Genomic DNA, 27,165 nt, shown 5'->3' with positions numbered 1-27,165 from the left:
ATCCAGCCAAGGTGAATGCAGCCAACCCCCAGAGGCATGAGTGAGGAGGGCTACGATGAAGATGAAGGGTTGAGATCTGGGATGGTTAAGCAGCACTAACTAGCAGTGCAGTTGTGATTTATTTCACTGATAACCAACAGTCCAGTAGTTTGAATTACAGCTGTGGGATACCGAAGCAGTTGTCTACATCTGTGAATATTTACAGTCTCGGAAGCCCTAGGAGCTGTTCTACTGTCCCTGGGCTAGGAGTTGAATTGACTCCACAGCAGCTGAGTTTGCTTTTGGGTACACAGTCACAAAAACTGGAATAGAGATAATTTTTTCTGCTCTTTGAAGATCCTTCCGAAGTACATGGCAAGATGTTCAATAAACATCTACTGTGGTCAAATTTGTTTGATCTAAAAATAGATACCCACGAGAATAAAACTGAATAGAACCTATGAAATTTAGTATCAAGTGTTTGTCCCAACTTTAAAACAACCAATTCCTAGGAACATTAAATATGTTAAACGAGTCATGGCAGTGGAAAGAACCGTTTTGAATTTACACTTCAAAAAGGCTATCAGCTATGCTGAGAAAGTTCTTTCTTCATATTTCCTCATCAGCTAATTGGTATATTATCACATAAATGTATTTCTAGCACTTACAACCTTGCCTGGCACATGATAAACTGCTATGTAGGCATTTGCCATTATTACTACCTGCATATACTATTTTGAGGAGGGTTATTAAACCCTGCTTTACCTGTCCCTTCCCCTCCCCTCCAATAACCTATTTATATCTGTTCTCTAATCTCTGCCCAAATTTATAATTAGCTCTTTCAAGTTTCCATGACCTTTTTTGCGCTCAGGAATTCTAAGTACTAATATCTCCTCCATCTCAAACCTGGCCTCTACACCAAGCATCTCAAGAACATCTTTGTTCCACCCAGAATGCCATTTGGTTCATTTGGTTCCTTCTCTACCTGCCTGAATCATCTTTGCGCCTCAGTGTATAGCCGACTGATAAACTCAGTTAGCCTGTACTCCCCACCCCCTACCAAAGAAGTCTTGTTCCTTGACATTCTGTACCTAAATTGCTTTTCACTATTTTCAGTTCTGCTGGCTACTAACCACGAGGTTAGCATTTTCAAACCATCAACAGCAACCCCCCCCCCCCCAAAGGATGAGGCTTTCTACTCCCATAAAGATTTAGTCTGGGCAACCCACACGGGCAGTTCTTCTGTCCTCTAGGGTTCCCATGCGCCAGACTCACCTTGATAGTTGGGAGTTTGGAGGAGGGACTGTATCACCTGTGTGTACTCTCGACCCTCAAATGACACCCCGAACTATCAATCAGTATTTGAAGGTGTGCGCTTTGAAAAGCACTTTCCTTTGTATTTGAATACAACTTACTGAAAAGTTATTAAGGCAGGTGAAAAAGATGAAACCAGACTTTAGACATCATTAAATACTAACAACACTTTGTGCAAAGATAAGGAAGAAACCGCTGCATGGGGAAAAAAGACACTTGATTGATTGCATTAAAAAACTTTATTTCATTTAAAAGGTCCAATAGAGGCCAGATCAAACCCCAAGTTTATAGCTATACTTAGAGATCTCCTGAATTAGATGAATCCTGGGTCTCCTAATTAAATGGCACGGTTTGATATGAGTGTCTTGTCAAAGGAGATCACTTGCTATTACCACCAATTTCCCCAAAGTAGTTCTAAGAGCAAAAGCTGGTATTAACACATCAGATATTTCAGATGTCACCTTTCATGCAGAAGTTAAAAAAGCAAACAGGCTTTGCTACTGTGTGAGGAGTTAAAAAACAAAAACAAAACCCACTGGTGGCATTGGTCTACAGAGAAGGGCCTGAATGCTTTTGACGCACAAGGTGTAACTACAAAGAAACTAACTGTGCAGCATTCATTCGAGCTGTCCATGTCCTCACCCCAGCAACATGAGTGCTATTAGAATACTATTTATGAGACAGTCTGGAATTTCCCTCATCAGCTGAAGACCAAAGGAGCTGGTTGATCAAGCTGGGGATAGACTATCATAAGATGCATATACAAAGCAATGAAACAGTTCTTGTTGTGGGCAAGCAACTTCAAGAACCACCTCACAAATATTTTAAATAATAGCATCATTTACATGTAAGTGATACAGGATGTAAGTCCCTGTATGTGTGAACATAAATTAAGAACAGCTTGTTACTTTGTAGCTACACCTTGGAATCCATTAGTTGTTATGAATCTAACAGTGTGTCTAATGAGTCTTTCTGGAAATCACTTCGACAGATGAGTTGAGCATCCTGTAAAGAGAAGGCATGGCAGAGGGCATAAGAATTCATCTTTCCAATATGCTTAGAGTTCTTTCGGAGGCCAGATCTGGGCCCACGGACAGAAGTTATCAGGAGGGAGGCTTCAATTCCATCTAAGGAAGACCTTTCTAACCGAGCTGCTCAACAACTGAATGGACTGCTTGGTGAGGTAGAGTCACTGGAAGTGTTCAAGGTGGAAAGATCACCCTTGTAGAAAGGACTCCTGCATTGGTTAAGAGGTTAGACTGGATGAACCTCAGGTCTCTTTCAATTCTGAGATTCTAGAAAATTCCCTCAGGGAATTCAGAAGAGAATTCCTAAAAGGAAAGAGAAAGCACACATATGTATACTTTTAGAATCCTCAAGTTTTTTTTAAAAGGTACAATAGAAAATGTAATCCACTGGCTTTAAAATGCATATTCACCTTCCTACCAATAATAAAAAGGAAGGGTTCATTATGATTTCCTTATATTATAAAGAAAAGATGGAATTATAATTTCTTTAAATATTTTAGAAAAAAACTGCTTAAAATCTAGTCAATGCCCTAGAAACTTTATACTTTTTAGATAATATGCACAGATACAAATACATTATTCATTAAATACAACTCACATCTGTGTTTTATTATACTCTAAAATATACAGGAATCTTGATGTACTGAAAGAGTGCAAGTAAATACAGTATTCAAGCAGTCACTATTTCTATGTACATGCTCATTAATTCTTCAAAAAACCCACAAAATTATCAAATAGATCAAAATACTGTTCTGTTTTCACACTTTATATTCAGAAAACCAGCTGATAATTTACAATGTCATAAATTTCCAGTTTCACAATACAAAAGGGATAAAATGAAATTGGGTACCATTTCATTGCCATTTCTGGAATTTACCCAAACCTGTAAGACCTCCTATACATGTGTGGAATCACTTTCGTGGGAAAAGTGAGTTACAGTAAAAGCAGAACCACATGAATTGTTATTTAAAAGCCTAAACATCAGCCTTTTCTCCATTTAACTTGAAGGCATCTTCCCACTCTGCAGGCAACTGCTTGTTTTCCTAGATCGTAGCATGTCACAAATTTCAAATTCGAACAGGACCTTATTATTTTAAATCCCTAGTATTTTAAATCTTGTGCATTACAGAAATGCCTTCAAGAGACCTGATGGTATATAATTTATTAAAAAGGAATGTTCCCTTTGAATCTTCATTATTTCTTGACTCAAAAATCAAAATAAATAATAATCCCCCACCCATTATGGAGGCACAAAAGTAGTCTTGGTGATGAAGGTGCACCATCCAGAGGAATGAGGTGAGAGATTCTACTCTCCAGGATGCCCAGGCTGCAACAGGGTGAAAGGAAATCTACTCTTGGATCTGCGTGACATCTTGTTCTTCTAAGAAATTTGTTACACTTTTAGATAAAAATAGTTTAATTTTAAATCCAAACTAGTCAAACTGGGCATTAACAGCCTCATCTCATTCCCTCTCTTATCTACATCACAAGTATGTTCACCCTGGCTGGCTGCACCCAGTCAGCTGGTTTTCAACTCTAATATTATAAAAGTTGTATTTTAAAACTTTTACGCAAAAGAAACAAAATGTAAAAATATATGCTTTCTGTCATGGTTTAATACAACATGGAAGGCTTTAAGATGTTTTCTTTAAAAAAAAAAAAAGGAAAAAGAAAATCAACATTAAAACTATATTGCAGTTTTATTTTTCAGAAATAGTATGGTTTGATTGAGATAATGCCTCATTTCACCTACTCCAGTTTCCACAAAATGATATTAAAAAAAAAAACCAAAACACCAAACAAACCAACTTTAAAATTATTTGGTCCTTTGGCAATTTGCTGTGTACTTAATGTCTACTATACCAAACTTTTATTGCCTTTAAATTTAGTTGTGTTTTATTGATAAAATTTTAATCTAGTGTCCACATCTCTTCTTTTCCAATAGTGTTGCTTGTACAAGCAGATTAGGGTGCCCAGTGTCCCAAATTATCCCTGGGACTGTAAAATCAAATTAAACAACTTCACAAAGCAATGTGACACCAAAGTATTTTGCTCTGGTCAAGTCTATTTCAAGATTCTAGAAGTTCTTTTTGCAAAACTTGCCTTTAAAACTCTTCTTCCTAATGTCATCCCATCTCTTACATTCGTCCACTTTGCGATCTTTCCTCTTAGGATGAATTTGTATGTGAATAAGTAAGTGCCTTTTGTCCTGAAAAAGCACAGTTTGAAGCTTTAGTGTTAGAACCCCCTCCTTCGACCTCTGGTTCAGCCTCTTAGTACGTCTCAGAATCAGAGTCATTGAGCTCATCCACTTCGGTGTATAAGTATTCTTGTTCCCCGCCAATATTGTTGAAACTGCAATAGGAGCTAGGTTCATTCCTCATGATGGGCAAGGCTTCAAAGCTGACTGTTTTTGAGGTGTTGGAATATCGGTGAATGGAATTGAAGGTCAGGGATGAGAGAGGGCTACTTGATGAGACAGGCATCATGGTGGCCAAAATGAGAGCTAGGCAATCAGCCACATCTTTATTGGGAGCACAAGCCAATGCTGGGGTATAACCTAGAATAAAAGATACAATTTACAAATAAAAATGCTCTAAGACTCATTTCATTGGTACACAAGGACACAACCTCATATTTAAAAAATGAATGAACTGGAATGATTCATAACTTTCCAATAAATAAAACAGAAAAAGACAAAAGTCCTAAGAAACCTAAGGTGGAAGGAAACCTTACAGAAGAGAAAACTTAAGATTAAAGATGGGGGGAAAAAATCAGAGATGAAAGATCTTCTCCCTAGTATATCACAACTTATCCATAGTCATCTAAATTTTTAGAAAACCCTAGGCTAGAATAACAAACCGTAGGTCAATAAACCTCACTTCAGAGTGATGAGTAATGATGCAGCATTAAGTCATAGCTTCTTAATATACACAGATACACTGTAGTAAGTGCTCTCAGAGATAAGCGAGGAATGAAAGAACAGTGTCTGTCAATTTAACTTTTCTTTTGGGGTCATAGTCAAGTTAAGTCCATTGAAGAAAAACGCAGGATAAATTAAACAGGTAAACTTTAAAAACTCAGGAGCAGATGACTAACTTTAGCCAAACATTCCCACAAAATAGCAATGAAGCATATCAAAGAAGTAAAGCTTTTTTTGTTTCAGCTGGTGTAAGACACAATCTTGAGGAAGTAGTAGGAGAGAAGAGAATACACGATGTGACGCCAATTCAGACTACACAATATGGAGTTCCAAAACAGATCACTTACACATGAAGCCAGTAATAGACATTCAGCAGCACATACCTTAGTGTGTCAGTCTACACCTTTACTTCTTGTTGCACATATAAACACTTTGTTTACTACTTACAATTACTCATAATTTAACCTTCTCACAAGTCAGAAATTACTGATACAAAATCACTTAACCCTTTATGAGGCAAAAGGTGAAGCTATAGCTTCTTGCTATATCCTCATTTAGGTCTATGTACTTCTCTGCGCAGTGTTTTATTTACTCTTGCTCATCCCCAAAGAATTCTTCACTCTTTGGTTTAGGCCACTGTCAAAACAGCAGTTTTGGCATCCTCCAGGGACTCAAATTCTATTCTTTTTCAAATTCTTTTCTCCCCCTTTCCTTTCAGTTTTAGGAACAAAGAGAAGTTTGAAAAGTCAAGATCAGGACTTCACTAATGAAATTCATGGAATACCATTTGCTCTATTTGGCCAAAAAAAAGTTAATTTTATTTCAAATGCGGATCATTGTAAAGAAAGAAGTTTCTACTAAGATATACATAAGGGGGGGGGCAAGAAATAGATCTACTCACCATTTTCATCTACTGCAAGTACACTTGCTCCCTTTCCCAAAAGTTCCTGAACCACCATTGTTAACCCATTTCGAGCAGCAACATGCAGAGGTCTGGGGGGGGGGGGGGAGAGAAATATATGACTTTATATATTTATTTACACACACACACACACACACACACACACACACACGAACCTTTTGCCAAGTTGTGAAGACCCGAGGACATCAAATTGAGGTCCTCCATCCTCAAAGCAATGAGCAGAACGACAAGGGCAGGGCACTGCTCACCCTTATCAATGTGCACGCTTAGCTTAGCCTCTGAGCTAAGCTCAGTACTCAAGAATGTTTCCATCAAATCTCAAGGTGGAATTGCAAATGAAAATTGAAAAGCACCGAACTAAGCAGCTATCAGTAAACCTGGGAGGCTGGCTGTTTTTATTAAAACTTGATTCTTTCTTAAACTTCTTTAGCTTATAGACATGTATGAAGCTGCTTGCCTCATTTACTGATAATGTACTATTATAATTGGTTTCCATAAAATATACACAGAATAGAACTACTTTTTTCTTCGGAGAATTATGTGAATAAATGAATGGAAAAAAGTATTATTTTCAATGTTCTAGAAAAGTTTCATTCAAGAGTTTTTGTGATGTGGTAATACAATACTTTTAGAAATTGTGTCAGTTTAAACTACTTCTATGACCAATGAGATTAATTCCAACAGTAATATGCTAAAAAAAACCAAAGCAGAAACCACTTGTCTTGATAGTATTAGGTTCTACTGTTTACATCAGACGCGGAGCATACTCACGTCTGCAAGGCTGCATTGGTTGCATTGATGAGGTTTCTGTCTGTTATCTTCTCCAGTATTAACAAGGCACTAGTTTCATGGCCCTAAAACATGAACACTCATTCTTACAACTCTGGGATACCACAAAAGGTAATTCTATACACTTAATACCACCCCCCACTTCATGCCATACAATATGTACCAAAAAAGCACAATATTTTAGAAATTAATTTGCACTCAGGTGTATTTTAAACCTGATCTACTTTGCCAGAGACGTTCATATACCTTTGCGTCTAACAATTCAGTACTTTTGCTCAAGAAATGACAGAGTTCATGAGATTTGGTCATTTTCATTAAGTGGAAAAACATTAAATATCAAAGATCATAATAATCATAAAACTATGTCCATAAAATTATGCTGAGTGAAATAAAAGTAAGTAAAGACAGATAATGACTGAGTTCACTATGATAAAGAAGAAAAGGTTTACACACTAAAAAACATTCTTTGATGGGTTTCCAGGGGTAGGACAGACAGGAAGGGCTAAGTCACTGGCTAGAGGGTAGATATGCACTGACAGAGCAAAGAGCTGTAGGAAAGCAATAACGAAACGGAGGCAGACGAAGTGAAAGGCAAACTGCAATCATGAAGATCTCCAGTAGGCGTACGGGGGGTGCAGGCTGAACAGGTATGGGGGAAAGAGTAGGAGATTTCTACATTTGTGTTTCCCTGTGCTGCAAATTTATCCACAAATGTGGTAGGAGTACATAGGGGGCAATGGTATGAAGACGTCTTATACATAATTGAAAACCTTGAAGGAATGAGTCCCTCAGCCCAAGAGCTCAAGTCTACAGTCTAAAAGGACACTAAAGTCAACGGGGGCATCATAGACACGTCCTAATAGTAGCTGGGGTCCTTTTAAAAGCTCATAGGCTGCCATCTAATGTGTGACTCTTGGTCTCCCTAACTGAAGAAAAGAGCCAAGAAATTCAGAGAGGCATAGCAACAATTTGCCCAATGTTCCATACAAACAAACATCAATCTCAGATTTTGAGACCAGAGGGACTGGTTGGTGACTGGCTGCCACCTTCAATTAATCCCAAAGAGATTTCACTAGAATATCCTGGATAGTGTGGGAGAAAAATGTGGAACATAACTGTGAACGAAAATGTGGTCGGATGAAGACTGGTTGAATCCCACAGACTACGGTCCTTAAGTCACCCTTAATGTTTAGAAATGAACTCATGCCATGACTTGCTTTTCAGTCAAACAGTAGATGAGGCTGTAAGGGCAACGATAGAATAAAACTAGGGAAGTACACACATCTTAGAATAATTAACCATTTCAGTTCAAAAAGGGAGCTTTTATAAAGGACAAAGTTCACAGGGCTAGAAAAAAGGATGAATGGACACAGGAAGGAAGTGGGATAAGAGATGGTTCATTGGTGGGATCACAAGCAAAGACCTGAAAAAAAAATGTGTATGAAATGTTGAATAAAAACCTTATTTATTGTGTAAACCTTCACCTAATTCACAATAGAAACCAAACTCACTGCCATCAAGTCAATTCCGACTACAAGACAGAATAAGAACTATCCCTGTGGGTTTATGAAGACTGTTTATGGGAGTTGAGAGCCACATCACCCTCCTGTGGAGTGACTGGTGGTTTCAAACTGCTGACCTTGTGGTTTGCAGTGGCAATGTGTAACGCATGATACCATCACCCATAATAAAACAGTAGTTGTCTCCCCCGTGCCCCACCCCCCCGACTGTTTACATACCTTGCTGCAAGCTAAATGTAGGGCGGTGTTTTTACTGTTATCTTGTAAAGTCAGATCCGCACTAGCACTGCTAACCAGCATCTCTGGGGAAAAAATTCAAAATCATCAAGTCTTGGGTTTACAAACATGCTTCTTAGATTACCAATAATTCACCATAGAGAAATAAAGAGAAAACAAAAGTATCCCTCTAGCAAAAAGTTAAGCACATGAAAAATCTAGTAATATATATGGTATGGTTAATATAATTTTGTTATATAACCACATTGAACAACTATCCTGTTATGTAAAACAGACACACTAACAACCAATATTTATTTTGTAAATGCTTAATAAATATCTAATACTGTGTTAAGTGTTCTGCTTTTCTATCATCTTATATAGCAACCAGATTCAGGATGTCTGACTCAAGTGCTGGTATTTGTCAACCACTATGGAGAGTGTAGTTAAAGTAGACTATTCAGTCTATTTTACAGACTGCTCAGTCATTAAGGACCAAATGACAGGTGAGCTGTATAGTCAAATCAATTATTTTAAACCTCGGGAGTTGGAGATACCTGGTGGAAAACTGCAATGACTCACAAATTAGAAGGTCAGGGAACTAACTTGTATATAAACAATCTACTTAGAAAACAAAATCCCTGAACCACTTTTTACCAACTGTATTTGTTTGCCCATTTTCTGCAGCCATCATGAGAGGTGTTTTTCCAGAGGAGTCAACAGAGTTGACTTGGGCGTTATGGCTGAGTAGCAGCTGTAAACATTCTACGTGATCCGTGAAGGCAGCCGCATGGAGCGGAGTTCTGCAATAGAGACAGGGAGACACGGGACTGAATCTAAAGCACGCACACAGTAGCTTATGAAAGCATTGCATGGAGACAAAGAAGCTTAAAAGGTGATTAGTAACTTCTGCCAAATAAGGGTGCACTTTTGTTCATTTAAAAGCACCAATTAAACTAGAATATAAAACCAGGACAAATGATCAAATTGCTAAACTAACATTAAAGAAAAATTTGAAAGAAACAAATATTGACCCAAATACTTCTTATAACAGCTATATTCTCTTCTAGTCTTTATTCTTAATTAGAAAAGTTACCTTTTATTATGTCTCGGAGTAACAAACACAAAGAAATGGTAACATTTTATTTTAGGTTTAAAATAAGAAGTAGACCGACTAACAGAAATCAACCAAAAATAGAAAAAGCTGTGTTGAGGGCACAAAAATAGTTACGATTTGATAATAATTAATATTTTCAAATGTAAAATATATTTTTAATGTAAATTCTCATATACTAGGTTCAGAAAACATGTTTTGGCTATTGAAAATAAAACTTTTTTCCACACATAACTGAATTCCTACCTTCCTTTGGAATCTGTGGTGTTCACAATGCTGGCCCCCAAATTATCAATTAACATCTCAGCAGCACCTTCATTATCATTTATCCTGCATAAAGCAACAAGGTTCGATCACTCTCATGGCAGTGGAATATTTCTGAAACACTCAAACCAATTTGATTCATTCTAGCTTTACTTACACAGCACAATGTAAGGGACTGAAAGCATTTCCTTCCATTCTCTGGAAAACTTCCTGTTCCAAAAGAAGTTCTACACAAGTTTCATGACCTAAATAAGTAAAACCAAATCAGCTATCAAAAATTTTTAAAAGATACTGGGAATGTCCACATGTACATAAACATCTCCACAGAAATAAGAAAAAGCTTTACACGACTTAAAAATCATCAGTTCATCCAACTCATTCAATGCCACATGGGTTAAAGACGTTTGCAATCTAAAGTGTAACTTTAAGACCTGAAGTGCAATAACATAAACTTTAAAGTCTTAATTATGGATTTCTAGGTGATGGTTGTACTGTTTTCATTTTTAACTTCTTTCTGATATTGTCAATAAAGCTGTAATGAAACATAACAGTATAAATCCTAGTATATTTTGATAAATCTATTTTTGGGATGCTATGTCAGAATAGAGCTTTCTAGGGCTGATGTGTGGAAGCAGACTACCAGGCCTTATGTCTAGGCACCTCCGGGAGGACTCAACCCACCAACCTTCTCGGATAGCAACCAAGCACATGGGTGAGCCATTTCTCCAGAAATGATGTTGCTGGGTAAAAGGACAGACACACTGACTATTGATAGATAAAATGCCCATGAAGAAAAGGAATGTCAGAACCCAAGTGTTCATCTACTTTTCAAAGCCGGGATTTAGTACACGGATGTACTTATTACTGCAAACAAAAGGCTGCTTCCTTCATTTCATTAGTTACCTGCTTTAGGAATAAGATTTTTAAAAAAATAAATAGCTTCTTTGATTATTTAACATATTTTCTTTATAAAATACTACATTCTTCCAATAAAAATTCAATCTAATCATTATCATTTAATTATTCTCACCTGGAAAAAATAGAAGTAATTTTTCAGAAACCGGTTTGCACCTTTTTTCAGTTGTTTAATCCAGAGTTTTCAACTAGAGGCGATTTTGCCTATCAAGGGACGTTTGGACATGTCTGGGAATATTATTGTTTATTATAACTAATTTGTTACTGGCATCCAAGGGGCTGAGGCCAAGGACACTGCTAAATATCCAGTAATGCACTGGATACAAAGAAACATGTGGCCCATCCATATCAACAGTGCTAAGATTGAAAACCTTTACTTTAAATACCATTTCTTTGAAGGTTAAAAAATCATGGCAAAATGTCCATATTGATTAAAGGCCTTCCATTTTCCTGGTTCTCAAGAGCACTCTGAATATTGGGGTGATGTCATAAAAGGCTGAAAACATAAAAGGCTGAAAATCCAAGATTTGCTGCCCTTCTCAAAAAAAAATGTTAATTATATTAACACGTACTGGCCTGAGTGTTGACATTTTCATATAAACAAATATGCTTTAAAACTCCTAGTGCTGATCTCTAATGTGGTTAGTAACCATGTCATTGTTAGGTTCTGACTCATGGTGACCCCACATGCAATAGAACACAACACTGCCTGGTCCTGCTTTCCCCTCACAATCATTTTCATGTTTAAGCCCATTATTGCGCCACAATGTCAATCTATCTTGTTGAAGGTTTCCCTCTAGCTAAAATGACACCGAAAAGCTCTGTGAGGTTCCCATGAAGTGTGGACAGGCCTGAGACCTAGACCCAAGAACCAGTATCTCAGAGTACAGATGGAGCAGGGGTTCGTTGCACTCCCGGTCACCTCCAGCAATCATGACTGGTGAAATCAAAGTGACAATCTCCCCATTCTGTCTCCTAGATTATGACAGACAAAATGATAAAACTGGTGTCCTTGTTTCAGAAGAATATTATCAGTATGTGTAAAGCTTTGAAAAATGAACAAATTTAAAGTTTAAGTTTAGTTATGTGTTGCCAGTTCTTTTCTAAAACCTGGCCTTAATTCAATTTTAAGAGAAAGGTTGTTTTCTGTTCTGTTGGAGTGAGTTTTTCCAGTCATAAAATAATTACTATTCAAAGTAAAACCATTGTACATATTCTACTCTCAGAATGCCAAATTATAAAATAGGCTTTTAGCTATAAATACAGCATTACTTTTAAACCTCCTCTATCGTCTTGTGCTACACAAAGTCAAAGCATGTTTAATTCTTTCCAGTTCAATTCAGAATCACTAAAATTTTGTTACAGTCTAGAAATTAGACACATCTGTTGATCTTTAAATGGCAACAGGCATGCAGTTCATTAAAAATTCTGTCTCTTGTACAAAATGTGCTTAGAGACTACATTCAGCAGTGATGGGTGGGAACTCTCTTTGGAGGCCATTTCTTTCCGCAGAGGCCTGACGGGAAAGGTTGTAACAGAGCAACTCTCCAAAAGACATTACGACAGCATATTTACACTAAGTTGCACTGCCTTGTTTGAAGAAAAATATGATTACTACATGCTTTTTAGAGTAGTTAATTTTCAACTATATATATGTATGTATGTATTACAAGTCTTTGCTTCTAAAGAGTTTTTATCTCACCGACTTCTTTGATAAATAAAATTCTCATCTGTGGATGCTTTCCCACTGTACTAAATGGTTTAGTTATAATTAACAAGTATCAAATGATAAGTACTGCATTTAAAAAAATCAAGTTTCAACCCCAAAGAACAGTATCTTCTCTGACTTAGGACCATTCCTGGACCACTATATTCAATAATATGAACTTTAATGAATTGAAAAAATAAAAAGAATTGAAAACTGTTCCTGTGCACGAGAGAGTAAAAAAGAAGTTATTACTGAACTAAGCTTTAAATCAACAATACATTTAACTACCATCCAAGCTTTTTATGGCACCAACAGCATGTTCTGAGTGGGTAACCAACAGTAATCACAGAAAGTCCTGAAGAGGAGCAACTTTTTTCATAGCAAAAGAAGAGCTTTCAACTTTGGTTCAAGGATTACTAAGAAATGGAAAACACTGTACCTAGAAAATACATACAGAAATCCTTACAGTGTAACTATACAAGAATCAGATTTCTCGTCCACCTAGAACCCAACACTATCTGCCAGAATGGTACTCAGTGAAAGAATCAATAAAAAGCATATTACAGAAAGACAGTTAATCTCAACCCTGAGATAAGTCATTCAGCTGGATTTTAGAACAGATACTATTTTGTCAAAAGGGTATTTATATGAAGGAGCAATTTAGATTTTCTATGTATTTTGAAGGAACAATGTCGGAAATGTAAACTACAGACTAACATTCATGTCAACAATCTCAAAGCACCATTAAAATTCAGAACAAATTTAGAAGCGCCACAACCCCTCTGCTTAAGTCCTAGGTCTTCGCTTTGATAGGCTTCTCGCTCACAGTGTTTCCTAAGATGGTGAAAGCTAAGGCTATACACAGGGAAAACTGAACACACCTTAAATTGTTTTAGTTAGTGGGCATTTCCTAAGCCTGACTCCATTTTCAATATCGTAAAAGTAGTTTTATGCGTTCGTGAGAGATCTTTTGTGAGGTTCGCTATTAAAAGAATAAATGAGGCTACGCTCCTCTAAAGTCAGTCTGTGCTAATCACACGGTGAAGGGAGCCCTGGTGGTGTAGTCGGTAGGTTTTAGGCTGCAATCCGAGTGGTCAGCGGTTTGAAACCACCAGCAGCTCCACGGGAGAAAGAAGAAGCTTTCTACTTCTGTGAAGAGTTACAGCCCTGGAAACCCATAGGGGGTTGCAATGAGTTTGGCTTTACGTTTTTAAATCACATGGTAGAGTTAAGCCATGAGCGTCTCTACTTCTATGATCTGCTAAGATTTAGTTACTATTGCGCACGAATGTTAATGTTGACCTAAGGACCTTATCTTCTGATGTGCCTAGAAACATGCACAGATCAAATTTGAGGCTGTGCTACATCTTATCATTTCTCCTTTGTCGTTTTACCCTCCACCAACTGTGTTCAGAAAGTAAAGACAATCACAACACAAACATAATACTATATATAAAAGGCATTGGAAATAATAAAATATTTCAAAATGAAGGAAATACTTGCTGAAGCAAATGTATAAGAAAAATGTCATCTAGTCCTGGCCTTAAATGCCTTTGACGGCAATGTCTTAGCTTTGGCATGACAAGGAACAGGAGGGAGACACAGCAGGAGCAGAGTATTCCTAGGTTTCCTACTCATCCTTACACTTTAAGTCTGCCTTATAAACAGGTTATTCCCATTACAATCTCAATTACTATGCACCGTAGTTATTATCTCTGTTTGGCAAATATACAAAGAACAAAGACCCTCACTGCCATTGAGTTGATGCTGACTCACAGCAAGCCTAGAGGACAGGGTGGAAGTGCCCCTGCGTTTCTCGACGGAGCTCTCCTGGAGCAGAAAGACTGGCTTTCTCCAACTGCTGAAGTTTGAAGTTAGCAGGCCAACCGGTTGTCACCAGGGCTTCTTGCTGGGTCTGTCGTAGCATGTAACTCAGAACAAGGACTTAATGGAGGTTTGTGCCTGTTTACTTACCATTGTAGCAAGCCCAGTGAAGTGCTGTGTATCCATGATTGTCCATAATGGCTGGATTTGCATCCACAGATGTTGCTGACTGCAAAAGGGCCCCAAGGACACCGATGTGCCCACAGGCAGCGGACAAGTGTACTGGCGTGCGGCCCTTGCCGTCCTTCAGCAAGCACGCAGCACCGTGTTGGAGTAGCGCATCTACGCACTCTTCATGGCCTGTAACTGCCTGGAAGGAAAATAATTTGCACAAAGTCAAATAGATAAGAGGGGGTGCCACAAACTAATAACAGATAATTAAAAAGATATGTCTTTTTTTCTGTATCTCCTCAAATTAAAGTTATGCCAAACACCTTGCATTTTATCATTTTCATAATTTTTAATAGAAATGGTTTATAAACAGAAAATGAGGCAACACAAAAACTTCACGTTGACATTAATGTTTATTGGCGTCAATATTTAAGAATTTTGCTCCAAAATCATCAATCCCTGAATTTATGCTTTGTATTGTTCAACATTAGAGTTTGAATATTAAAATTTACTAAAAAGTATACAAAAACTATGTGGTATATATATACTTTAACTTTTATTATTATGTGGTGTATATTTAATGAAGGAAACAAACATTAACTCGGTTTAGGTAATATGAAGTTAGTAAAAGTGTCTCAAAGAAAATGGGAATATCTTGTCTTACCCCTCTATGTAACGCTGTCCTTCCCCATTTGTCTTTGGCATCTACGTTTGCGCCTTTGTTCAGTAGTGAGTAAACACAGTCTGTGTGCCCATTGAGAACAGACAGCATCAGAGGCGTCCTGGGCAACAAACATTGGTTCAGAATTAAAGATGCATATGAGATCAGTGTCAGTGTAAAATCAATACCGTATTTATACCTAGCTCTTATGAATCCAACCTGTAAATAGTAAATAATGTCATAACCTGTTGGCTAAAGATGTCATTTTGTGATTTGACTTCAGTACATTTAAATTAAAAAAATATATGTATATACACAAATACCTATATACATATGTGTATGTGTATAAACACATGAGCCTACATTACTTTGGTACACTATGGCAAACTTACTAAAACAGAAACAAGAATATAGAGGGAAACATCCAAAAAATAAATCTTAAAACTTACTGCCCATTTCCATCTTGAATATCTACTGCATTCTGTGGTTCCGCATTTCCTATTAATAACCGCAAGCATTCTGAATGACCATTTGTTGCTGTAAAATGAAATGCAAACTTTTTAGTAATGATAAACTAGAATGTTCATCTTTAAGCACATTTTCTAGGATACGATATTGGGAAGAGTTTCAATGATTTTAAGACACAAGAAAGAAAATTCTTTATAGGTACATCAAAGACAGTTTCTACTGCCTTTAATGACAAAACGGAATATATAAATTTCTCATGGCAAACCATGACAGGCACATAGGAGGCTTATTCAGGAGTCACTCTTTATCATCTGCCTATTAATAAGATACTCATTTTATTTAGCTCTCTGGTGATGACAGTGTGGCCTGCCTAGAACTGGCCTGGCTCCAGTCTGGAAGATGAAATTATGATTAGACTAAGCCAATCACAGAAACCTCATTCCCTTTGTCAGTGACTAGTGACAAGGTGACCACAAGGCGAGCTCTGACCACTGAGCTATGAGATGTCAGGAGGGTGTCTAGGAAGCATTTCTACCCCTGACAGTGTAAAGTCCTTATCCACTCCTACTTCTGCGATGATCGCCACAAAACAGCAGCAGCCACCATGCAACGACAGGAGAATAACAGAGAATCTGATCCAGAGAGCTGATACTATTCCATAATCTGCTAACTCTAGAGCTACATTCATTTCTTTGAGAATAAATCCCCCCTTCCATTTAAGCCCACTTCTAGTTGGGCACTTGGTTACTTGATAGCTGGGAGAGGGGGAGCGTGGGGCCCAAATGACATACAGAAAGAGAAAAATAACATACCTAAAGTATACACTTACATACCCAAATGCATGAAGCAGCGGTACAAAGAAAATAGCAATCTTTTAATGTAAGTTAAAATTCTTTGCAAATTTTAGGTCCTGCCCATAGTATAGTACTATTTGAAGTTTATAGAAATAGGAGAGGAAGGAAAAAAGAGGAGTTGACACCAAGGGCTCATATTGAAAGTAAATGTTTAGAAAACAATGATGGCAACATATGTACACCAATTGCTAAGTGAAAGCATAAAGTAATCCAAAATAATGTTAATCACAAAGTAAAAACACAGCATTCTTTCTTGAGGAATTATTTTAGAAGAGTTAGAAACCCAGTTTCTAAGGCAGATGATTTAAAAAAAATTGATATATTAAAAGAAATATTAACTTTTCTGTTGGCTTCTTTGTAAGGAGACAATCATTCTACCATTTCAAGTTACTAAATGTGTAAGGGCAATCTGGGAGTAATATATTCTAGAAGTGAAAAAAGCTAAGGAAATTAGGTAAATAAATCAAAATACTTGGCATACCTGCAGCATGTATAGGTGTTCTCTTTAAAATGTAATCCTTTACTAATATGGAGGCTCCCTGATTAATAAGTACATCCACACATTCAACATGGCCCTTAAATGCTGCAAGATCCAAGGGCGTTCTTCCACTATTATTTCTTACGTCAAGATCTAACAAAGACTGTACCAACACTTCCAGTGCTTGATGGTGACCGTGGTAGGCCTAGAAATAAAATAAAAATTAAATTAATAAAAAACTATCTAGAGTAGGTTCCCTGATAATTTACCAACTATAAAGAGACTGAGTAAATTTGTCTCCACGTTATCATTGTGGAGATACTCCAAAACTTGTAGGAATCCAGAAAGTTAACTATAGATTGTTCTAATTGTCAACACAGAAAGTTATAGGGTTATTTTGCAAATAATAATGGTTCAAATGACAGGTGATTTCCCCCACAAGTATGCAACTACCTGGTTACTGGTAATATTCAATAGCTATATGAAATAGATTCAGCTATGCTTTTGATTTTAAGTCCAAAGCCAGCCATAGTGCACTTAAGCCACTTCTTCCATTAAAGGAACTACATCATCTCCATAAGATGCTATTATCTGAAAAATAAAACTTTGAGTACAAAAACAAGGGGTTCCAAAGAGTCCACTGAAAAATGGGATTTCCCCAGAACTTCTGAAACCTCATAGTTGAACCAAGATTTGCTTAACTGTCTGTCATAGGCATATGTGCTACCATTATAAGATAACAAAATACTCTTAAGATTTGTCAGACTTTACCCACTGCTGCCTGGTAAATTATTACATGTGAAGTTTCCACTGTTAACTGAAAAAAAAAAACACAACCCTATAAAATTGTATTGTACTTGAGCTCTCCATTTGCTAATATGGGGCGGGTGGGCAGGTGGGTGGACTGGAGAAGATAATTATCTAGACGAAGGCTCCATACTCCACTAGCTTCTCCTGACAACACGTCCTAAGTATGAGATAAGTCCCTCTAGCCTTGCCTCTAAAGAGCCCTCTGGATCCACTTCTTCAAAGACAGACTTGTTTGTCCTTTAGGCAGTCTTCTGTACTTTCAATAGTCTTTGCCAGCACCATAACTCAAATGCATGGAGTCTTCAGGTTTCCTGATTCAACGTCTAACATTCACATGTCTATGAGGCAACTGAAAACACCATGGCTTGGGCCAGGGCACACCTTAGTCCTCAAAGTGACAACCCTGCTTCACAACACTTTGAAAGAGGTTTTGTAAAATAACTTACCTATCAACTGCTGCTTCCATGAGCACTGATTCCACAATTCAAGCAAGACAAAAATCATTTATCATGATGTTCCAGTTGTGACGACTTTGGTGGTCTTGACATTAGAGTTGCAATCCACACTGGAGGCTGCAATCCCTGATCTTCATCAACCAGTGCATCAAGTCATCCTCACTTTCAGCAAGCAAGGTTGTATCATCTGCATATTGCAGGTTTTAAAGAAGTCTTCCTCCAATCCTGATGTCACATTCTTCTTCATATAAATCTGCTTCTCTGATTCTTTTGCTCAGCTTATGTGGTATGACGGAGGATGCCAGCCCCCACCAGTAATCATGGGTTCAATAGACAGAATTGCACGGTTGATATAATATTAAAGTCATAGAGCGCATGAGATATAGGAGAGAGTCAAATACTGGAGTCAGACACATCTCATGGTAGCAATGCTCACCTCAGCCCCCCTTGGTGGTCCATGTGGAGAGAGGGGGAAGGGAAGGAGGACAGAAGAGGGGAGTGAGAACCAGAAGTCCAGGGAGGAGCCGAAAGAGCGAGAGATTTCTATTGCTTACCCAGGCCTATATACCTTTGGAGGGGGGGGGGGTGCGCAAGCCCACTAATTACAGGTAAAGGTATACGTCACAGGAAGGGGTTGCACTATAGTTATACAGCAATGAGAGGGGGACAATCTAGGGACATACATGCAATAGGAAGAGGAGGGATTGGGGGCATACATGTGACAAGATGGGCGGGTCCTAGAGTCAGGATGGCAGCTGGGTCTCCATAGGAACCATTATTAGTAGGGTGTGAACCCCACCTACAGGAACCAAGCTAATGGTGGCAAGCCTTAGCCCATTGTCCCCAGCAGCAGGGAGCAGGCCCAAGTGGTAGTGGAAGTCAGCAGTCTGGCAGCGATTGCCTCAAGGGAAAGAATTTTTATCATTAGCTGCAAGCAGTGTCCTAAGTCTAACATATTTGGGGGAGACGACTTGGGAGAAATCTTTGTTTCCCACAAGCTTACAGATTGGAATTCCCACAGAGTCAAATGCGCTATTCCATCAATTCCTGGATCCTCGGTTTCGGACAATGTTTTCAAGTGTGGCTTGCACTTCTTCCTTCAGCACCATTAATTCTTGCTCATAGGCTAATGGTATAATGTCGACAGATTCTCTTTAGCAGTGACCCTGCATGCTTTATATCTTCTTTTGATACTTCCTGCATCATTCAATATTTTGCCCATGAAATTTTTCAAAATTGCAACTCAAGGCTTGAAGTTTTGCTTGAGTTCTTTCAGTTTAAAATATGCTGAGTGCCCCTCCCAATTATCATGACCCCAATTCTGCCTTGCGGACATGGTTATACCAGAGGATGTACAGTGGTGCAGTAGGGATCTGGAAACACAGGGAATCTAGGATGGACGAACCCCTCAACACCAGCGGTGGGAGTGGCGACACCGGGAGGGAGGGGGGTGTAGAAAGGGAGAACCGATCTCGACGATCTATGTGTAACCTCCTCTCTGGGAGATGGGCAATGGGGACGTGGGTGAGGGGAGACACCAGGGCGTGTAAGATAAGATATAATAATTATTTATAAACTATCAAGGGACCAGGGGGGGAGCGGGGAGGGAGGGGGACGGGGGAAAAAGGGAAACCGAGCTGATTCCAGGAACCCAAGTGGAAGGTGAATTATGAGAATGACAAGTGCAACGAATGTATACGGGTGCTTTGCTCAATTGATGTATGTACAGACTGTGATAAGAGCCTTATGAACCCCAATAAAAAGATTTTTAAAAAAATGCTGAGTGTGTCCTTCCTTTTTGGTTTTCTAATTCTACGTCTTTGAATATTTCATTAATTTTACTTAATTTTTTTGTTCCGCTCTTTGACTCATCATTTCTTCCATTATGCCTTAAGTACTCTGAATAAATACAAGTTTCAGATTCTTTTCCATCATCCACTTTTCTCTTTTCTTCTTTCTTGTCTTTTAAGACTGTTTTTCTTCATGTATGATCTTGATATCACATCCCACAGCTCTGTCATTAGTGTAAAATGCAACAAATTTGTTCTTAGATGTTCTGGAAATTCAGGTAGGCAGATGACACAACCTTGCATATTAAAAGTGAGGAGATGAAGCCCTAGCTGATGACGATCAAGGATTGCAGCCTCCAGTATGAAGTGCAACTCAATGAAAAGGCCACCAAAATCAACTGGAACATTATGATAAATGGATAGAAGTTTGAAGTTGTCAAGGAATTTTGTCTTACGTGGACTGTGGAATCAGTGCTCATGGAAGCAGCAGTTTATATCAAAGGACACATTGTCTTAGGCAAATCCATTGGACAAAACCTCTTTCAAAGTGCTGAAAGCAGGGTTGTCACTTTGAGGACTAAGGTGTGCCCTGGCCCAAGCCATGGTGTTTTCAGTTGCCTCATAGGCATGTGAATGTTAGACATTGAATGTGGAAACATGAAGACTCCATGCATTTGAGTTATGGTGCTGGCAAAGACTATTGAAAGTACAAAAGACTGCCTAAAGGAAAAACAAGTCTGTCTTTGAAGAAGTAGATCCAGAATGCTCCTTAGCAGCATGGATGGGGAGACTTGTCTTGCTTTTTGGACATGCTGTCAAGAGAGCCCACTCCCTGGAAAAGGACATCATGTGTGGTACAGTAGAGGGGCAGCGAAAAAGAGTAAAGCCCCGGGTAATATGGATTGACATAGTGGCTGCAACAAGCACAGGAACAATTGTTAGGACTGGGGACAGGTCCGGGCAGTGTCTTGTTCTGTTGTACACAGAGTCGCCATGAGTTGTAAAGGATTTGATGGTACCTATTGACAACGATTAGGGAGCAAATACATAGCTCATAAAGCAAGCAAAAAGTTGTAGTGCTATAATAACTTATACTATAGGCTTAAAGAAACTTGAAATCCGTCTATGAGAATAATGCATCAATGCAATGTCTCTCTCACTGTAGGCCCTATGGGAAAACCAAGGACTAGTTTAAAAAATAAAAACCCAGTGCACTAACGAATTCTGATATGAGAAAGATTTTTAAGTTTAAATTCCATGGTAACTATTACATGAAACACACACTCAGGGTACTAGTTTGAGCCAATACATTTGATATTGTCTGTACATCAGCCATCCAGTTGCCATCAAGGCAGTACTCACAGCCAAGTGTAACGGGCTTATTGTTGCTCTATTGTCTGAATCATTGAGCATGTCTGTTCCCGAGGTTTCCATTAACTAAAAAAAACAAAAGTTTTAAATGTCAAACACTTTATTTTTTAGATTTATTTTGCTGATAGTGTTGAGAATATGCACAGCAAAACACATACCCATTACAACAGTTTCTATATGTTCCAAGCAGTGACAGTGGATTACATCCTTCCTAGTTGTGCAAGTACTCTGAACCCCCTTTTATGATCTGAACGGCCTCTGAGAGAGACAGCACTTGTAAGATACACTATAGCAGTTATTCCTCCTTCCCTAGGTTCAAATCCACTTGAGCATACGCTGATCATTGAAGATACGTAGGAAAAAATCTAGACCATTATAACATTTAACTCAGTAAAACTTATAATATAGAACCATCTTGATAGTATAGTAAGGACCACATTGCTTGGGGTAAGTGCCTTTAATTGCCAACAATTAAGCAATCTTCCCACCCCATATCCATGATTTCTGTAACCATCTTTATTCCCAGTGCTATATAAGCTGTTACAGCTCTAGTGAAAACAAAGAAATAAAATTTGCTTTTCAAATTTCTAGGCAAAGAAAGGTTACCTTATAAAATGGTGAATCTAAAAAAAGCCATTCTGGCTAGAGTAACAAGACTTAAGAAAGGTTTACCACACAAATGCTTAGTCTATTCTGAATGGTTAGGGGAAAAAAGATGAACACTTACCACATCTAAAGGTGTTTCACTTGCAATCTGAAAAAAAAGTTAACATGCATGTTTAATTTATGAAGTATTTATATGACAGAGAACAGTTAACTATAAGTGCTTACTTATGTAAGATTTTATGAAATTATATTCTGAAATGGTGATTGCTTTACCTCCAAAACAAGTAAATCCTTCAAAGAATTATTATATAGTGAAACGGTCCAAGATCTGTACACATGGAACTAAGATTTTAGTCTGAAGATACCATAATATCTAAGGAAAAAATCCTGTTATTTCTGTACAATGTCTAAATACAATCTTAAATGTCAACTTCCTCTATCTTTTATATTTCAATTTTAAAGTTAAATTTCTCAAAATTTATGAAGGGGCTTCAAAAATTTCATTAATATTGAAATTTATAAAGATAATACATTTTCCATAAGACTTTTTGAAATTTCTTCATATTTCTTCTTAAAAAGAAGAGTTTAATGCAATTAATAAATCAAGTGCAAGTAAAGGAACCTTTAATCTGAACACCTTGTTATACACCACAGTATCTATTATTTTGTATCTTACTTTCTCCTTAAGATGTGGAAACGGGGTAATTTGCCTAAACTCAAGAATGACATTACAGTTAAAATAAAGTTGTCTTTTGCAGAAGTGGCGTCTCCCTCATCAGGGGAGATCGTGAAATTAACCAAACCTTTCAGAATACCCTTCCTCCCACAAAGACATTCATTTCTCACATAAGGCACAGTCTCATGTCTAAAGTGGCTTTGGAAAATAGTTATCTGAGGAGGCAGGAAAAGCAAATGTTAGGCAGAGACATGGGGTAATGTAAGGGAAGAATGTAAGCAGTCCTCTTTAAAACATTGAATTTCTTCCTTTTTGAAGGGTAAAGAAAATGAGACAAGAACTAATTACTGGGAAAAGTATGAATTTAAAAGGTGAAGGCATTCCCTTTTTAAATGTTTTCTTACGACACTTTGTTGTTCTGTAAAATCTACATTAGTAACTGTTTTAGCTAATCATACGACAACTGAAGAGGATTTTCACTCTCATGGAAAAAATTAAGACATGAAACTAGTACTTAGCAAGTTCTTTAAAGAGGTAGTATGCACCCAACTCAATCAGAGTGCCCAGCGGCAAGCCCCTTCACACGAAGAACTACACTTGGCACCAAACTATTGTAGCTTTGCGTTGTCTGTGAGCACTATATTTTACTGATTATTTTTAATAATAATTAACATGGGGTGGGGGGAAGGTGAGAAGTGGAGACCCAAAGCCCATCTGTAGACAATTGGACATCCCCTTACAGAAGGGTCACAAGGGAGAGATGAGCCAGCCAGGGTGCAGTATAGTATTGATGAAACACGTAACTTTCCTCTAGTTCAGTGGTTCTCAACTTATGGGTCGCGACCCCTCGGTGTGTGTGTGTGTGTGTGTGTGTGTGTGTGTAAAACGACCCTTTTATAGGGGTTGCCTGATTTATAATAGCAAAATTACAGTTATGAAGCAGCAATGAAAATAATTTTATGGTTGGGGGGTCACCAAAACATGAGGAACTATATGAAAGGGTCGCAGCATTAGCAATGTTGAGAATCACTTGCTCTAATTCCTTAATGCTTCCTCCCCACCACTATCATGACCTCAATTCTACCTTACAAATCGGATTACACTAGAACATGAACACTACTACAAATAAGAGCCTGCAACACAGGGAATCCAGGATAGATAAACGCCTCAAGGCCAACGAGAATAGACATACCAGGAATATGGGGGAAGGTGGAGGGAGAAAGCAGGAATTAATCACAATGACCGACATATAACCCTTCCCAGGGGGACGGGCAACAGAAAAGTGGGTAAAGGGTGACAGAGGGCGATGCAATATATGAAAATAATAATCTATAACTTATCAAGGGAGGAAGGGCAGGGAAAGGAGGGGGGGGAAGAAGAGGAGCTGATACCAAGGGGTCAAGTAGAAAAATCCTTTGAAAATGATGCCAAAAAAAGAGATGATGATGTCAACATATGTACAAATGTGCTTGACACACTGGATGAATGTATGGATTGTGATAAGAGATGTACGAGCCCCCAATGAAAGTATTTAATAATAATAAAATTAGTTAACATTATTAAAGAAATTATATTTATGAATTTAGCATAAATTTATAGAATTATCTGTCAAATTATATACGTATTAAAATTTTCAAACAACAAAACTATTCAATAATAATAATAATACTATTTTAAGTTTTATGTGCTATTTGATACCATATATACTCGAATATAAACGAACTCGCCTATCATTTGAGGTTTTTTGCCACAAAAAACGGCATTTAAAATGTACTGAAAACCTCAGCTTATATATGGTAATTTTGGGGGGGTCTGGAAAGGCTAAGAAATTTGTCCCATATAAATGATGGTAACTGGTTCTTTATGTTTTGGACTTACAAAAGGTTTGACAAGAATACTTTTGCAAAAAAAAAAAAAAAAGTAAATATGAAGGGAAAAAAACCACTTGCATAGTGGAGAAAACTGATATGCATAATTGTAAATGTTCTAAAGCAATATAGAAGGATTCTTATTTAATTTATTCTTCTTTTTATATAAATTCATATAAGTCTTTCCCCTCAAATTTGAGAGTCTTACCAGCTGAAGACATAAACGGTGACCATAAGCAGCTGAATAATGAACCGCGTTGTATCCTTGTTTATCCCGGATCCCTGGATTTGCATCATTTCTTAGTAAGTATTCCAGGCACCTATATACAATAAGAATATTTTCAAAATTCTACATTTTAACCAACTGTAAAACATAGATGAATGAAAACCAGGTGATTTTTCTTACATCCAAATAGTATATCAAGCATAAATGTACCTGTACTATGTACATAACTGCTATTTACAAGATACTATCAGCATCACAAAAATAAAATCTCCTAAGTGTCCATCAATGGACAAATGAAGAATCTATGACTAGACACAACAGAATAATCTGTACTGTTAAAGAGTAACGAAGGAACTGTGAAACACCTCACAAAGTAGATGTACCTGGAGTGAAGTAACTAAAATCATCAAAGGGCCAAGTATTAAATTTAGTACACTATTATGAGAAGTCTTGGAAACTTTTTACGTACAGAAAAAACTCAAACCAAACTAAAAGCATTCTTTGGACACACACACACACAAAGACACACACACACACACACACACACACACACACGATTATTCTTTGATGCCTACTAGGGAATTCAAAGTAGGTAATAATTAGAGAATTCATGGTGATCAGCCAAGGAATGACTCAGTAAAAGGAAGACATCAATAGGAGTTACACACAACAAAAGTAAAAATACAAGGAAGTTTCTAAAGTTTGTGAAAAATGTAATTAAAATATAATGAAAATTTCTCATGAACTCTTTGAAACCCCTTATAGTTAAAAATAAAAACAACCCACCAACCACTCCAACCTACTTCTCTCACACATCTAAAAATACAGAAGAGACACAAACCATCTTGATCAATGATAGCCTATTTCTTTTCAACTAGCAAAAATATTTAATTCATAGTTAATATCTTTTGTGACAGAACCATGTGTTTATTTGGTGGATTCTTAGATGTGAAATAAAGATACTTCAAAGGAATTGACTGAGCCAGGAAAGATTTGAGGATCTCCAATATTTACTGAAAATAGGAAAGATAGGCACAGGCAAAGGAGAATTATAATTAATGTATGTCACTTCTGACACCAGTGTGTCAAAAATCCCCCAAGTATAAGCCACTTCCTCTTAGGAAATATCCAAGCAGCACCTGTGATGCTGACAGGTGACCGATAACAATCACTGATTAACAGACACACATGTATTAAAAATAGTAATTTGAAGCTATGGGGAAGAGTTTGTTTCTTAGACAGTCCTTTCATCAAGCCAGAGCTTTCTATTTCTCAATCTATCTCTAGGAATTGACTCTATGAGAATTTAGGAAAACGAATCAACCCTGTAATATTGCTCATCTCCTAACTTTGTTCTCGCTTAAGTCAACTTTGGCCAATACTTGCAATATTCAGTACTCACGGGGTGTCACGTTCTACTAGTTCATTTCTTCTTATTTTTTAATAAAAGATAACAATTTGTAAGGATCCCTGAAAATCTAAACTCTCTACCTATCAGGAATATGTATGTTACAATCTTCCAAAGTTATTGCTTGTCTATTTCTCCTTTCTCCCTTCCTCCATGAAATACTTAAGGTTGCACCCTCTGAGGACAGACCATGAAAAAAAACCATGGAAGTGATCGTAAAGTGTGCTTTTGGCAAGATGGAAAAAGAACCTTTAATCATTCTTCCACCAGTAGAAGAGGTGAGGCAGTTTATAGTATAAGAACCCGGAGAGATAATTATGATTTAGGAATTATGAAACCAACTAATTTCTCATACAAGGGACTTGGGGAAATATAATTAACCACAAAACATACAAAAATTAAATTTTCAATAAAGTTCTTGAATGCTTCTCCTCTCCACCCCACCCCCACCCCATAACCGCAATTCTATCGTAAAAATCTGGCCAGACCAGAACATGTTACTGGTACATATAGGAGCTTGTAGCACAGGGAATCCACAACACATAAACCGCTCAGGACCAATAAGGGGAGCAGTGCTACTAGGAGAGTAATGGTGGGTGGGTGGGGTGTAAGGGGGAAATGATCACAATGATCAATGTATGGCTCCCATTCCAGGGGGACGGATAGCAGGAAGTGGGAAAAATGAGACATCAGTCAGTGTGAGACAAGAAAGAATTATTAAGGTAGCATGGAGGAGGGAGGGGTGGGGGAAAATGAGCTGATGCCAGGGGCTCAAGTAGAAAGAAAATGTTTTGAAAAAGATGATGA

General features: G+C 37.7%; 1 protein-coding gene across 3 annotated transcripts in view; it reads right to left on the bottom strand.

The window, feature by feature from the left end:
- Positions 1-1,513: 1,513 nt before the first annotated feature.
- ANKRD28 (ankyrin repeat domain 28) overlaps positions 1,514-27,165 on the bottom strand; it is a 157,953-nt gene continuing 132,301 nt past the window's right edge. For all 3 annotated transcript variants that reach the window (XM_075547184.1, XM_075547183.1, XM_075547181.1), the window contains 14 exons: positions 24,933-25,044; positions 22,302-22,328; positions 21,566-21,640; positions 17,152-17,353; positions 15,798-15,885; positions 15,352-15,469; positions 14,667-14,886; positions 10,227-10,314; positions 10,052-10,135; positions 9,349-9,494; positions 8,695-8,777; positions 6,938-7,020; positions 6,146-6,237; positions 1,514-4,881 (listed from right to left, as the gene is read on the bottom strand). In XM_075547184.1, coding sequence (XP_075403299.1) covers positions 4,595-4,881; positions 6,146-6,237; positions 6,938-7,020; positions 8,695-8,777; positions 9,349-9,494; positions 10,052-10,135; positions 10,227-10,314; positions 14,667-14,886; positions 15,352-15,469; positions 15,798-15,885; positions 17,152-17,353; positions 21,566-21,640; positions 22,302-22,328; positions 24,933-25,044 — 1,705 coding nt within the window. In that variant the 3' untranslated portion in view covers positions 1,514-4,594. The remainder of the gene's footprint in view (positions 4,882-6,145; positions 6,238-6,937; positions 7,021-8,694; positions 8,778-9,348; positions 9,495-10,051; positions 10,136-10,226; positions 10,315-14,666; positions 14,887-15,351; positions 15,470-15,797; positions 15,886-17,151; positions 17,354-21,565; positions 21,641-22,301; positions 22,329-24,932; positions 25,045-27,165) is intronic.

This window comes from Tenrec ecaudatus, chromosome 4 (assembly GCF_050624435.1).
Source record: "Tenrec ecaudatus isolate mTenEca1 chromosome 4, mTenEca1.hap1, whole genome shotgun sequence".
Lineage (NCBI taxonomy): Eukaryota > Metazoa > Chordata > Mammalia > Afrosoricida > Tenrecidae > Tenrec > Tenrec ecaudatus.
Note: the sequence above shows the minus strand (reverse complement) of the source record. Positions and strands in the feature narration are given on the sequence as shown.